Below are 16,196 nucleotides of genomic sequence, written 5' to 3' on the forward strand. Positions count from 1 at the left end.
CAAAAAAAATATATTGAATGTCATGTAATATTTTGTCTAATGTAATATCTTGGATAGACACCTTTTATTAACCTGACACGTTCCACATCATTACGAAGTGTCGTATTCATGATCTATGGAACAAGTACTAATCTAATCTCTAATCCTCCACCCCTATCTCTGTTCATCTCCTATGTCACCCTATTTTCATCCCATCCTCACCCCAAAGGGTAGTGGTTCTTAGCCTTACATTACCTTTTTCCAGACAATAAATAGTACGTTAACCAAATTTGTTTGAAAATAATCTAGTGGTTTAGAAGCAGATCTGGAACACACATATGTACATCCATTTTTATAATATAACAGCTTTTTACCCAAGGTTTTGCCCATGTACACGTATGTCACATATACTGCACACATCGGCTCCTCCTCCTTCTCTCTGTCCATCTTCTCTTGCTCCCTCTATCTGTCCACCTCCTATGCCACCTCCATTCCATTGGGAGCTAGGTCGTTCTTATCCCCACAGCACTTCTTTCTAGACAAAAAATGTTATGTATACCAAGTCTGATTGAAATTGATCCAGCGACTTAGGAGATCTTGAATATACCACGGCGCGCGCTCGCTCACACACACCCACCCACACACACACACACACACACACACACACACACACACACACAGGCATATACATTTTTTATGATATACCAGTATTTTACCTATGGCTTTACCTGTATATGTGTATCTCAGATATATTGCACGCATCTCCTCTTCCTCTTCCTCCCTAGCTCTGTCCATCTCCTCATCACCTCTCTTTCTGTCCATCTTCCCCACCCCGTCTCTTTGACCATCTGCTCCTCTCTCTATCCACCTCCCCCCCCCCCCTGAAAAGTGGCGTAACTGAAGGAGGGACGATGCTGGCCTGTAGTCACTACCCCCCCCCCCCCCCCCATACACGTATTTCTCAAAAGGGAAAAAGAATTGCTATTAGTGAGATTCGAACCATCAACTTTCATGTTACGTTCTTTTTCTGCCAAATCTTTTTAATACATAGCTTAACCATCATCAATATATGCTTCAAAGTATGGACATTAAGCAAGAAATTAATCCAATAATTATTTAAAACTACTTTTAAATAATTTTATCACAACAGATCGCTGTTCTCCGACAATGTCATATAAAATTATAATATAATAATAATCATCATCATAATAAAAGTCAGACTAGAGTGATGCATATACCCTAAGTGTCGACGGCTTTGGACATCGCGAGATTACTACCTGTGTCTCAATTGAAACTTGCAACCCTTTCACTGCTGCTCACAGAACGCTGCTTTTACCATCGTGCTGTGGCTGATCTAAATTAAATATGTACCTACCTGCAGTTCTAAATTCTCATAACAGCTTTTCGAAGTCAAGCGAGAGTGCTCTGTTTCGTTCGGCAATTTCAGGCAGCCGAGTGACTTGAGAAACCGAACGTCGCTGTGTTTCATATATCATCATGTACCTTACGTATCTTGCTAATATTTTCATTAATGGTAGTCGACGCTAGAAGCTTGTGTCAACGAAATGAAACGCGTCATTCATCAATGCTTCTACATGTAGAAACGTATTTTTGTGACTCCTTTGGCAGTAGAGATTGTAACCTAGTGGTTGGTTACATTGTACGAACACGTTTCATCTTGTACGCACTTTGTTACGCAGTTCAGTTCTATGTAATTGCTTTTAATGTTCAGTGTAACGACAAAAATTGGATAACAGCCACATGAAAAAGCTAGTATTTTTAATGCACAAGCAACAATTGTTTCTTAATTTTTCAGCGTAATTCGTAGTGATGAAGTACTACGTGTAAGCTACATTATTAATGTAATAATAATTGTTGATAAACATCAGCTTTTTCCAAGTACCGGTAGTGGCCTTGCTTTTAATTTCTGCCTTTATCTGCTGTAAGGACAGACAGTATTAAGCAGTACAGTTGCCGTAGCAGTACTCCGTCAATGAGTTCTGATTTATGTGCAACAATGACGTGACAAAATTAACAGAGAAGAAGAAACTGTCTGCAATCTAAAGGAAAATGTGTCTGGTCATATTCAGTTACGGCAATGTCGGAGATAGCCGGCTTCAATTGAATAAAGGCTATCAGCAGGATCTTGACAGTTGCGTAAGCGCACACGCTGTCGCACGAGTATACAAACGAAGCGTCAAGTAGTTACGAGGGACACAGTGCCGCAAGCTGTTGTCAGCTTCTAACCTTGTATGCGGTAAGTGAAGTAACTAATAGTCTATCAATTGTTGATAAACATCAGCTTTTTCCAAGTACCGGTAGTGGCCTTGCTTTTAATTTCTGCCTTTAGCTGCTGTAAGGACAGACAGTATTAAGCAGTACAGTTGCCGTAGCAGTGCTCTAGAGTCTAGCTTGTTTTTAATAGAGTTCAGGTGACGTTTCTGTGATTTGTTTCCGTTTTCTCAATGTGTACCTTGACTCCTAACACATCTCTGAAGGTACTGCTTGATTGTAAAATCTACGGAGAACGAGGAATGAATGAATTCATGTAGTAAAATACGTAACTAATTTCAATAATATTTTTATTAGCCGTGTTTACTGTCTTACAAATTGTTTTTGAGGCCAAGGAGAACCGTTGTATATCGATAATGTATTACGCGCACACACTTATTAACAGAACAAAGGCATAAGAACTAAAAAAGCACTATCTTGCTGAAATTACACCTATTAAATTTGTAAACGTTTTGTCACAAAACTTTAGGGTTAAAATTATACAGTTGGTAAATACCTTAAACTGAGTACTTTGAGATAACGAACTAGTGGTCAAAAAAATACATTTAGTTTTTTTTATTTACACAAACAACCCAACAGAAACACATTAATCTCATATCAAACTACAGTTCCCAGTGTATGTGCTACAGTTACACATAAAATTTTACAACTCTTTCTCAGATATGCCTGTTGATTGTTATACAATAAGACAAGCAGCCAGAAATGTATCAACTAATTTGTTTTGATTGGGGTTCCATACACACACACTACTTCATGTAACAAGAAAAAATTCATAAGGAATGAGAATTGGCAAATGTGCTTACCCCTTCCAATTCAGCTGTGATGGTATCTCGTGGGCAAGGCGCTCACAGGAATTAATATTGAAGTAGACTGGCCTATTATTTGTTGAAGCCAAACCCTAACATGGATATGGCAGCTCATCATAATTGAACACGGTTCTAACAGAATAGTTCTAAATATGGTTATGTTAATTGATCATATAAAATTCCAACACACAAGATGATATAAATTTCTATTGATCAGAGATGAGCACAACATATGAATTTCCTTTACTCCAAACATGTTTGTGGCAGGTGAAAACACCATGATGGGTGAGAGAGACAACATCTCTCAGTGACAATAAATGTTGGGAGTTTGCACCAAGTGTTGTGCTGGATAAATCCATTGACAGAACTGAACCCATGGCTTCGGCTCCAATGTATGTAGTTGTTGTGTATCATGGGATGTAGGCCTAATTGTTGCCTCACTAGTACTCTCCACATTGTATTCTTCAAAGTGTTACCCGAGTGCTTATTGATGAATCTTCTCCAACAAAATCCAACACCATCTCCTCAAATTCTACTGTTTGAACACTTATTTTTCAAGAATGTTGGCAAGCTCTTTATGACATGAACAGCATTGTTCTTATAAACATCTGTCCTCAGTGAGAAATATCTTCCAGTTAAGATGGTCGCCATTTCTAATTTTTTTTTTCTCTTTGTGTTTTGGGCACTACATCTTGTTGCACCATACGTGAAATGTAGATGCAAACATTAACAGGAGGAGTAATACTCCTCCTTACGTAAAGTATGAATGTGCTCAACAAATTGAGTTTGTTTCATTCTCTTGTAAAAGTAGCTTGGATGCCGATTTTGCAGTCGCAGCGAAAATATCTTAAAATCAGCAGATGAAAAGAAAAAGGAAAAAAAAGCGGTGTCTGTAATCAAAAGCAAAATGTATTTGGTGAATGGAATATTTACTTCAAAAAGACAAACTCTGGTAGTTCTCTATACTAGTAGCAGCCTCGAAGATAGCTGGCTGCAGCCATATAGGAAAATCTGGTGGATACCAACCAGTTATGTGAAGGGATATCCTATCACAGGAGTACACTAGTGAGGTTGTAAATAGATACAGTGGACACAGTATCCTAAATTATTATCATGTTCTAACTTTCTTGTATCTGTTGAGCGCAGTAAAATCCTTATAATGACCAGAGTGAGTGTAGCTGAAATAAGCTTGAGTAGTATTACACAGTGTAATGATAGTTTACTGTTAACGTTGTGCACATTTTAAGTTTCTATACATTGCTTATATTTCGTTAATGTGTACCTGATTACTGCACATCCCTGAAGGTTTTCCTCCTTGATAGGATCTTCAGGATAGGGTGAATGAACGAGGGGTGGATGCAGCGCACAGGTCTCTTTCCTCACGGTGCTCAAAAGTAGTGAAAGGCACTTGTATTGGCTTTATAACAGCCATCTCTTTGCTTTATAAGGTTAAAACTGTTTATATGTCCTGCCTCCCAAGTAAACTGTAGGACGAACATAGGACTAGTAGTTTCAGGAAACAAAATTCATTACATGTGCAAACAAAAAATTAAATTCTTTTGGCCATGGATATGTGAAACACCACAGTTGAATACACACAATGCTGAGCGGAATGGATAGTCTCTGTCACACCTTTACAGTGTGGATTCTGAACTGTGGCCAGATGACCATGAGAACTGTACGCTTTTGCCCTTGTAAACTCTTGTTGTTTCATATGGGATTCCCTCCCGGGGCCCAATAAAAAGATAAATATTTATTAATACAAGAAACAAATTCTTGAAATGAATCAGCAATCATTATGGATTTTTGGAAATAATGTTGTCTAGATTACTTAATGCACATTTCATTTACTACATTTATGAAATACTGCCATAACTAAATCCATGAAGTCACATTCTATAATTGAACTTATTGTATTATCAGTTGTAAAGGCTCTGTAATTTAATATGTACATGGCCTGAAAAACAAAGGAAATGCATTCTGTCTATTGTCACCTCTTGGTTAGCATTTGTTTTTCTGTGAACTTTTGAGCAGGGTTGGCAGCTAATGTCCCGCTTTGGTGTAGGTTTTATTGCAACTGGCACTAAACTTTATAAATTATGGTGGATGAATTTTTACATTTGTTGATGGTAATGTACATACCAACTTCTCATTCTTAGTCTTCTTTGTTTGTGACCACAGGATATGACAATTACAACATTTGGAACATGTCACTAATGTAAAATAAACACAAGTTACATTCCTGGATGGAATTGTTGATAACAATATTGAAAATATTTGTTGTGCAAAAAAAGTGGGGTTAGGCTACTATGTAATTGCCACAACACACCACTACATAAAAACATTTTTCATAGTAATGTAAGAACTGTCACATATTGTAATTAAATAATGTTGTGCAAGACCACTTACCTCTGCTAACAGTATCATTCATTTGAAAAGCCAGAGAGTGAGCAATTGCCATGATATTTTGATAAATATAGATATTATAGCTTATTTTGAACTGCTAAGCTGCATAAAAAAATGGAAAAATGGTAGCCTCGTTTGGAAAGTTTATTTTAGTTATTTTTATGTTCCATGGATCATAATTGTGATCTCTCGACACACTTTGGAATGAGTCGGCTTTACAATTGTAGTACACTTCCTCAGTGTAAAACATAGCAACAAGTTGACCATTTACGTTATGTCCTCTAAGCTACTTTTATTTCATATACATACTATACATTTACACATTCTTCTCCTGTTGAGCAGTAGTCCTTAAGCAGCTACAATTTTAGTTTATGTTCGAAGATAATAAAATTATCTGTTAAATTCTTTACATCACGGGGTAAGCAGTCAGAGATTTTTACTACTGAACACCTCACATGATTCTGTGCCTTGTGGCTTGTTGCTATGTTGCTGTAGCCTGTCCCACACGGCAGCAGACATACCCAGTGTGAACACAGGTGTGAATGGAATCCCTGCACAGACATGTTGAGGAAGAGGCATACACCTACACACATGCCTCTACTTGCATGTGTGACAAACTACAGCAACTAGCTGCAAGGCATCTAGGTGTAAACACACCTTAAGCCCGAGCGAAGGACAGTGTAAGTCATTTATCCTCAAGTCGTTTCTCCTAGTGTAGCAAGGCACCTAGGTGTAAACACACCTTAAGCCCGAGCATAGGACAGTGTAAGTCATTTCTCCTCGAGTCGATTCTCCTAGTGTAGTATTGTGTGTATGAATGTGACTGTTTTCAAATTTTGATTGATCATTGGTAACAGACCTCATAAAGGATTAAATGTACTGTAGCAGTGCTGTCTACAGCTACGTACTCTGCAAGCCTGCTTATGGTGCATGATAGAGGGTACCTGTACCACTACTAAGCATTTCCTTTGCTGTTCCACTCGCAAATAGAGTGAGGGAAAGATGACTGTCTGTATGACTTTGTGTGAGCCCTAATTTCTTTTATCTTTGTGGTCCTTAAGTGAAATGTATGTTGGTGGCAGTAGGACCGTTAGGCAATCGGCTTCAAAAGCCGGCTCTAAATTTTCTCAGTAGTATTCCTTGAAAAGAAATTCGCCTTCTCTCTAGGGATTCCCATTTGAGTTTCTGAAGCATCTCCGTAATATTTGCATCTTGTTCAAAACTACTAGTAACAAATCTAGCAATCTGCCTTGGAATTGCTTCAATGTCTTCCTTTAATTTGACCTGGTGAGGATACCAAATGCTTGAGCAGTACTCAAGAATATGTTGCATTAGTTCCCTATAAACTGAAGTCAGCTGTTTGCCTTCCTTACCACAATCTTCACATGCTCGTTCCATTTCATATTGCTTTGCAGTGTTATGCATAGATATTTAAACAATGTGGCAGTGTCAAGCAGGACACTACTAATGCTGAACCTGAACATTATGGGTTTGTCTTTTCTACTTATCTACATTTACTTTCATTTTTCTATACTTAGAGCTAGCTGCCTTTCATTTCACCAACTAGAAATTTTGTCTAGGTCATCTTGTATCGTCCAACAGTCACTCAGGTTTGACCTGTTCCTGTACACCACAGCATCGTCAGCAAACAGCTACAGATTGCTGTCCTCCAGATCATTTATGTGTATAGAAAATAACAGTAGTGCTATCACACTTCCCTGAGGCATTCCTACTTTCTACATGAACTTCTTGAGTGAACTCTGCATGTTACCCTTATTGCAAGCTACTGTGCAATAAATTTATTCTTCTTCAGGGGTGATGAGTTACTACAAAATATAACCCCGTAAGATATTAGTGAATGAAAGTATGTCAACTTTTTGGCATTTTCATCTTCCACATCTGACATTAATACAATAGCAGCAGAATGTAGATATTTAAGATGATCAGTTACATGTGACATTCGGTTTAGGTTCTTGTCAGTATAAACATATAAGACTTTAGAATGTGTATTTCATTTATTGATTTACCCTGCTGTCTTATTTCTAATGGTGTGGCCGGGTCTTCTGCTGTGCACAACTGTGTATGTTGTGAAACTTCCTGGCAGATTAAAACTGTGTGCCGGACTGAGACTCGAACTCGGGACCTTTGCCTTTCGCGGGCAAGTGCTCTACCAGCTGAGCTAGCCAAGCACGACTCATGCCCCAGCTGCCAGTACCTCGTCTGCCAGTACCCGCGAAAGGCAAAGGTCCTGAGTTCGAGTCTTGGCCCGGCACACAGTTTTAATCTGCCAGGAAGTTTCATATCAGTGCTCACTCTGCTGCGGAGTGAAAATCTCATTCTGTGTATGTTGTGTTTTATCTAAGCTCAATGTCAGTTCATTTGCATGTAACCAGTTATTAATTTTGAAGAAAATTTTATTTACGTTTTCAAGTACTGAAGTGTCTCCATTAGGGTTCATTATAAACTTGAATTGTCAGCAAAGAGAACTATTTCTGCGTCTTGAATGCCATATGGCAAATCATTTATATTTAAGAACACAAAGAGTGGACCCAGTATCAATCTCTGTGGTATACCTGTAGTTGTTATTCCCCATCCTCAAGATGCAGCTTTATGCGTACACTCCCTAGGTTTCTTAATGGAGAAACTGCTTCTTTTCAGTTAGATAGGATGAAAAAAAATGAGACCCATTGTATTTAGTTTCTGTTGGAGAATACTGCGAAGTGTGCAAATCATATGCTTTTGACAAGTCGTAGAAAATACCTCTTGATAGTATTTTGTCAAAATTTTGTTTTATCTGACCTGTGAATTGTAAAATGACATGTTCTGTGGAGAGATTCTTTTTTAAATTCAAACTGAGACTAATTAAGTGTTGTATTTCACAACAGGTAATGTTATAGTTCTTGTGTACATAATGAATTGGGTTTGTAACTGAATACATTGCATATATGTGGAGAACAGGTTTTTTAGTAATTTGCTTGAGGTATTATCAGTTCCAAAAGTGTTTTTGGGTTTATGGAGTTACTTACATTCTTAATTTTTTTGGCAGAGCAGGAAGCAATTGTGATTTGCCTACCCCTACATCCATACTCTGCGAGCCACTGTGAAGTGCATGGGAAAGGTCTTCTTTCCATTCCACTCAAGTGTGGATTGCATGAAGAGTGACTGTTTAAACAGCTCTGTGCACAGTGTAATTAATCTAATGTCATCCGTGCGATCCTTATGACAGCAATAGATAGGGGTTCTAGTCTCTTCCTATATGCACTATTTAAAGCTGGTTCTTGAAATTTTGTAAGTCAGTGTCCTTGAGAGAGTTTGTGTCTCTCTTCAAGTGTCTGCCAGTTCAGTTTCTTCATCAACCATGTGACATTCTTCCAAGGATTCAAACAAACCTGTGACTATTTGTGATTCTGTTCTCCATGTACATTCAATACCATCATTTAGTCCTGCTTGGTAACACCCTCACACATGTGAGCAATATTCTAGGATGAGTTGCACTAGTGTTTTGTAAGCAGTCTACTTGGCAGACTGATTGCATTGGTTTAGTATTCTAACAATGAACCAGAGTCTACCACCTGCTTTACCAATGATGGAATTTTTGTGCAGTTTTGTTCAGACAGTATTTAATTACAGGTAACTTCATCATGGGAATCCTTAGAGGGAAGATGATGATATTTGTGTGAAACACTATTGAGAAAATTTAAAAAATAGTATTCGAAATTGACTGCAGAGCAATTCTACTGCTGCCATCATACATTTTGTGCAAGAAGCACGAAGATACTGTAAGAGAAATTAGGGCTTGAATGGAGGCATATAGATAGTTGTTTTTCCCTCATTCTATTTGATTCACAAGTGGAACAGGAAAAGAAAGGAATAGTAATGGTACAGTATATGCTCTGCCGTACAAAAGCTTGTGGAGTGTAATTGCAGCTATGCCAAAAGTCTGAATTTACTATTACTAGGCCTATTGTCTGCAAGGTCATTAATATACAACATGAACAGCACAGCTCCTGACAGACTTCCCTGGGACACACATTAGGTCTATATGTGTTGACTGTCCATCCAAGGTAACATGCTCTGTTTCCTCTACCAAGAGATCCTCAATATAGTCACAAATCTTTCCTGATACCCCATACAATAGTACTTTCATTAATAAGTGTAGGTGTAGTACTGAGGTAAATTCTTTTCAGAAATCAGGAAATACTGCATCTGCCTGACTCCCGTGACTCTTGGCTTTCAAAATGTCATGTGAGAAGAGTGCGAGTTGAGTTTCACATGACCAGTGCTTTCAGAATCCCATCTGGTTAGCATGGAGGAGAAGCTAAAACTTACTTACAGTGTTCGTTTCACTTACATTGCATAGTGACTGTGCACGGTATCCGATGCACTCTGCTGAATGCTAGGATTTATTTTGGCAGATGATACCAATTGATTACTTTTTCCAATACAGACAATGCCATAATTACTTTCAATGATCTGATTATCATTAATGTTAAAGTTATGTACTGATTTTTGTATTTATTTGGTGACTGAAAGGAAACTAGAGTGCTGACAGACTGACCTGCAGTGTAGCCAGTGTCCTAAGTTAGATTGGAATGTGAAAATTTGCTTGTAAGTTGATGAAGCCAATGACTCTCGACACAAAAATGTTAGTGCCATGGTAGATTGATGTGTAGTGTAGCCTGAGATTGCATTCATTACTGAAGTTAACTTATGTATGTCTTGTCGGATTTTGCCAGCAAATGTGATATAGTGATTAAACTCTAACATAATAGCACAAAATACCAGCTAATTTTATTTACAAGCTATAGGAATTAGTGAGGGAGTATGCTGATTGGCTACCGAATGCCGACTCAAGATTTTTAGCATGTAGTTCCCATCATTCAACACAGCAGTTGTTACTGTCATCGGCCCATGATGCAACAGCCGACACTGAATGTGCCCTTTTAGTTGGAGAAGGCCATTCTGTTTGAGACACCTCATTGTGTTTGAGCTCATAATTTATTCTAATATTCTACAACAGACAGGTGTCAAGCATATTGGATGATAGTTTTGTGAGTCACTTCTTCAGCCTTTCGGGCACAGCTTTTCTATTTGAAGGATATGTGGTACGTAATGGTTAAAATAAGGGCTAAATCAGGTGCATATTCAGTATAAAATCACAAAGGGAGCTTTGTTCAGTGTCAGATGTTTCTCAACACAACTATACCACTCATCTGCAGTGGAGCAGGCATTAAATTCGGGAATAACCGTGGATTTTCCATTGTAAAGGAACATTTAAAAACAGAGTTAAGCATTTCTGCCTTTGTTTTGCTATCCTATATTTCAGACCCTGCCTTGGCCATGGACATTGGGCACTAACTTTGGTAGCACTAACAACCTTTACAGGTGACTAGAATTTCCTTTCATTTCAGAGAGATCATACAATAATATTCTGCTACAGTATGCATTCAAACCTGCACGCATTGCCCTCTTGGCAGCCACATATATTTTAGTCAGCATCTTTGTTTCTATGGCCCTGTGCTTTGTTTTACTTCTGGTATGCAGTAGTCTCTGTTTCTTTAGAATTTTCTTTTTTGATGATTGCATACCATAACAAGTTAATTGCATCGTGAACTGTTCCACTAGGTACATGTCAATCAAGTGCATGGTCAGCTATTCTCTTAAACTTGACCATAGTTCTTGTACATGCTCCTGACCAAAGCTAAATGTTTCAAGTTTGTCATTAAAATATTACCCAACTGCCTTTTCATCTAATTTGCTGAATGTATAAAGCTTTCTACTCATTTAAGTTACGATTTGTACTGTCTTAATCATTGTTACTGCAGCTAATTTGTGGTCATTGTTACCAGATTCATTGTGGACACCCTCAAAACTGGCAGGGTTATTTGTCAGTTTTAGATCCAATATATTTTCATCATGATTGGGCTTCCAGACTATCTTTCTGGTTAGTTCTCAGAAAAGGCATTTAGTAAACGTTTCAGGGGATGTCTCATCACACTCACCACTTACAAAACTGTAATATCCTATTTGATTGTTGGATGATTAAAGTCTTCCACAGTAATTATAGTGTGATTGGGGACCTTTTGTAGTAGTGAACTTTGGTGTTCCTTTACATCTGAAAGTAAGTCTGCTGGTTATGCACACTATTGATACTGAATCTTGACAAGACAATCTCATATACAGTTCCAAATTCAAACTCTAAGGATCTGCATTTCTTGTCTGCTGTGACACATTTACCATTAGCCTATCCTTTTGACATACACTTAGATTTCCCATAAATACTGTATCTTACTCCTATCAGTTATATGTTTTAACCAGATTTCCTTACCTAGTAATATGTGAGCACCACTACTTTTCAAGAGCGTTTACAGCACTGGCACTTTGTTGTGACTGCTTCAGCAGTTAATCACTAGGATATCAATACTCTTGCATGTAGGAGGCATTTCTATGGATTTTATACTGACACTTCCGGATGCACTACAGTTATCTGTATGTGGACTGGGTGGAGAGTTACTTGATCTATCTGCATTTGGTTAAACCATGTTCCCTCAGTGGCTATGAGACTGGCTTCTACAATATGTGTGCCCCCAGGCATAGACACTGTGTACCTGGTGTTCCTTCCCATCCATTGTTTCCGTTTCCCTGAGGGGTGCAATTTTTTCCGATATGTTTGAACTGCCCATGATTAATAGACCCAAGCCTTTTGTGTTTGTCTGAAGTGAGTCTCCTGGCTCAGTTTGACAGTGGAAGATAGCACCTTGAACTTGTTGGTTAGGGAGATATGTGTGACACTTTGAGTTCTCCCTGATCCTTATCCCCGTTGCACATTGCACCTAGTCCCACCATTGACACACATCTCAACCAAGTAGACAACTGGTAATAGACACTATACTTGTGGTAAAAAAGACAAGATCCACAAAAAAAGGATAATAATTCGTTCTCTCCGGTACATGGTTCTCAGGAATCCTCCCAATGTGTCCATGTGCAGTAGCTTCCAATCACTTGCTAACAGTGAGAGTGATTTCCAGCACTCATGAATTTTAAGTAACTCATCTCATGTTCAAGAACAGCATTCGGAATGGGGCTACATTGTGGTTGGTGCACCATAATAGATAACTTCAAAATAATCATGTGGGTTCTCTTTTAATTTATGGATCTTTAAACTAAAGGTATTACCAATTCCCTTGAAGAACTGAAACAAGTAGTGTGCAAAATGAGATTTCTTAAGGCAATAGAGAATCCTGGGGGAAAAGTTACCAATTTTTTGAAACTTTTTTTGAAGTTATAGTTGTAACAGACTTGAAATTAGTGGCATTTAGTGATAAATTATTGTCTGTGTTGCAGTAACTGTAAATCACAAATGTCAATTCATTTGATACATGTTTTGCATAACACTCTTAACTTCCAAAAATTCTCAAAACTATGCATTTGTTCACATTGATATACACTGATATTCAGGGATAGCTGTTCTTTGAATGAGGGTACTGCTGTACAATTGTATAGTGTGGCATTGCTTCTTGTATGTATTCTATTGCTTTATCCCTTAAACTGTCCATGCCAGTCTTCTGAGCTACTCACCGGGAAGTGATTATTAGGTATGTTGGCTACCTGGCTCTTATTTATTATTTGACTGTTGTCTTTAATAACCGAGTCCTCACATTCATTAATCAATTTCCTGGTTTCTCTTTTACAGCAATTTTTTTTTACTTTATTTTAACCAATTTCATCAAATAAAAAAGTCCGAATGGTGTCTGTAATTGAGATAATAACATTAAATCCATAAAGGATAAGATCACTTGTCACTATAAATGGCACCCTAACTTTTACACTTGGTATTTATCCATAACAGTGTTCAAAAAGGTTGATTTCCAGATTGCAGTTACTACATCAGGCTCCAACATGTATGCAACCTTCCCTATGCAACAGATTGAATTGGTTCTTCAGTGCATCAGTGGTAGACAATTTATGTTATTGTAAGCATAGACTTCTGTGGCCATTGTCACAGTCAGCAAAATTCTTCAGGGTATTTGAATGCATGGTAAATACGTAAAATTCTGACTTTTGGCCACTGTTGCAGTGGTGTTCCTCAGGATGTTTTGCTGACTACTGAATGAGAAAAAGTTTCGTTCTTATATATTGGTGGAAGAGGCTGTTATCATAATCTGATGAGGATATTGTGAATGAGGAGCAGGGTTGTTTGCCTTATTTCTCCTCAAGGTTAAGTGGCTGTTTCGCTAGTATGCGGGCTACTCAAAATCTGTTTACTGCATTTGTCTTGGTGTTCGGTCATTGCTGATTCGGTGTGTTAACCTTTTATCTTTCATGTTCAGATATCCTTATGCTAATTGCTAGTCCACACGAAATCAGCTGTGTGTGTGGACTAGTGTATGTAGGTGAGACAGAGCAATTGATTAGCACATGGACATCTGAATGTTAAGACATATTCATATAAGACAATACACCAAGTCAGCAGTGGCAGAACACCACCACGTGTGTGGCTAATAGCTCATATAGTGTTTCAAGAAGCCTAGATACTGGCAAAACTGCCACTCACCTTGAGGAGGAGAATTAAAAATCCGCCAACATGAACAGAGAATATAGTTACAGACTTGCAGTGTCTTGTCTGCCAGTGGTACGGGACACCACCTCCCACAAAGCAAACACATGGGCACATGGGAGACCATAGGTACACAGAGTACTGGCATGCCTCAGCTGCCACTAGGCAGCAAGTAAATAGCATAATGCCACAACTGCTGCCTGTTTCTCATTCGTCTGTTTCCACCAGTGTAGTAGAATAACTTCTCTGGTAGCAAACTATTCACACACTATTCCATATTAATATGAAACAAACAATACTACAGTATGTTAAAAAGCTATGTGTGTTCTCACTTTATGTAGATTTAATTATTTTGCATTGCAGCAATACCCCTTGATATTATAATCTGGTGATAAGCCCTGTAAGTACCTGACGCACTTTGACCACAGTGGTGTTTTACTGGAGCTCACTGAAAGACCACAACTATGTCACCAATAAACCTCCACTGTCAAACACCCTTGAAGAAAGTTGATGTCCTCAGCCAGTATCTGCCAGGTCGTGATGTTTATCTCAAAATGGAGTCTAGCCAAGTGACTGGGTCATTCAAATTGCGGGGCATTGGCTGTAGAGCCCGAAAGGTTAGTGCATTATACTATTGTTAACAGCTAATATTTTGAAGTGAATTTAACATTGTATTATTATTATTAACTTGCATGACAAAATTAAAAAAAATTTCTGTACAGCTGGTTTTGTCTTCTTTCTTCTTATATTAGGCTGAGTAGTTTTGTGAGAGTTCTGTCTTGTGTTAAGGGCATTAGCTTTTCCATCTTTTCCATGGTTGTCCCAATGGTATTTATCCCCTTGACTGACTTGTGACAATCATTTTGCAAGTAAAAGTGTAGTTGCTTTTAATGTAGTTATTGATTTTCTTTTACAGATCTGCATATGGTTCCCTATAAACGGTATTTACTATTCAGTTCTTGTTTCTGTGTATCTATCACTGTTTATTTTTGTTTATCCCATCATTATTCTCAGAAACCTTGTTTCTGATGTTTGTTGTTATAACTTGTACCACACTTCCCCCCACCATCGTAGTCTGGGAAGAAAGTGGACAGTGACCACCAGTGATCAATCAATCAATGACATAATTGTTCCTTTCACCAATGAGTGCAGAATTTGTTTTATCCTTGATTTTCAGTGTAGAAAAATGTGGATGCATTGGGTTATGATGCACATCTCACGCACAAGTTCAGCCGGAAAATGGATATGTCGTGGTTTGGGCCAGTTTTGTGTATGGAAATTAAATGTGTCACACTGTTATAGGTTGATGGACCCTCCTTTCAAGACAAAAATGCATTACTGCCAAGAGACAATTCTTTGAACACCTCCCTCCAGGCATCAGGAAACAACTGAATGGAATGGTCAACTGTATCTGTTGACATAAGTACAATTTTGCCTGCTTGGAACCAGTTGAAACTTGCAGTGCATCGTCACAGATACTCTCCTCACACTCTGGATGACCTGAGACTGTCAAAGAATGGGTCAGGCTTTAGCAGCTACTTCTCATTCACCTCATGTACAATACAAAACATTGATACTGAATGTTACCCAGCAGCAGATTTTGATGTAGCAATTGATCACTTTTGAATATGTTGGATATTTCCCATCCCCTCTTCCCATTGCCCTTTTCTAAATATGTACCCTGTTTTGTGAAGTACAGTAACTAAAGTATTCCTCTGTATTTCAGTAATCTGTGGAAAAGACTATTCTCAATAGTATTACATGTTTATTATTACATAAATTACATATGTAGTGCCCATTCTTCTCTATTCATTTTCATAACAATTAAATCTATCAAAATTAAAAGTTATTTTGCACTTGTTGTAACCTTGTATGCATGTATACCATTGTTCTCTCCTCAGTCTCCATTTCCAACAATGGATACATATGAATTTCAGTAGATGCTATTTAGAGATTATTCCACTTCCTTTCAGAATGATCCACAGAAACTCACACTCAACATCACTGAATGCTTCAATTAAATCTATAATAAAATAATTTCTCTCCTCTATTCTTGATGTATTAAAGTGTGTGGGTATGGGCAAACATGTTCCTCTGCAAAAATCTGTTTGCTCTTCTAGTAAGCTATATTATTATTATTATCTCCTTCACTTTCT

General features: G+C 38.0%; 1 protein-coding gene across 3 annotated transcripts in view; it reads left to right on the forward strand.

Moving 5' to 3' along the window:
* Positions 1–2,078: 2,078 nt before the first annotated feature.
* The window catches only part of LOC126481002 (L-serine dehydratase/L-threonine deaminase-like), an 86,795-nt gene continuing 72,677 nt past the window's right edge, over positions 2,079–16,196 (forward strand). The window contains exons 1-2 of one of the 3 annotated variants that reach the window (XM_050104451.1): positions 2,079–2,236; positions 14,404–14,657. In XM_050104451.1, coding sequence (XP_049960408.1) covers positions 14,505–14,657 — 153 coding nt within the window. In that variant the 5' untranslated portion in view covers positions 2,079–2,236; positions 14,404–14,504. Of the gene's footprint in view, positions 2,237–2,360; positions 2,478–6,032; positions 6,164–14,403; positions 14,658–16,196 lie in introns of those variants that run through there. The other 2 variants (XM_050104453.1, XM_050104452.1) reach the window with 2 other exon arrangements.

The sequence above is a fragment of the Schistocerca serialis genome, chromosome 5 (assembly GCF_023864345.2).
Source record: "Schistocerca serialis cubense isolate TAMUIC-IGC-003099 chromosome 5, iqSchSeri2.2, whole genome shotgun sequence".
Taxonomy (NCBI): Eukaryota; Metazoa; Arthropoda; class Insecta; order Orthoptera; family Acrididae; genus Schistocerca; species Schistocerca serialis.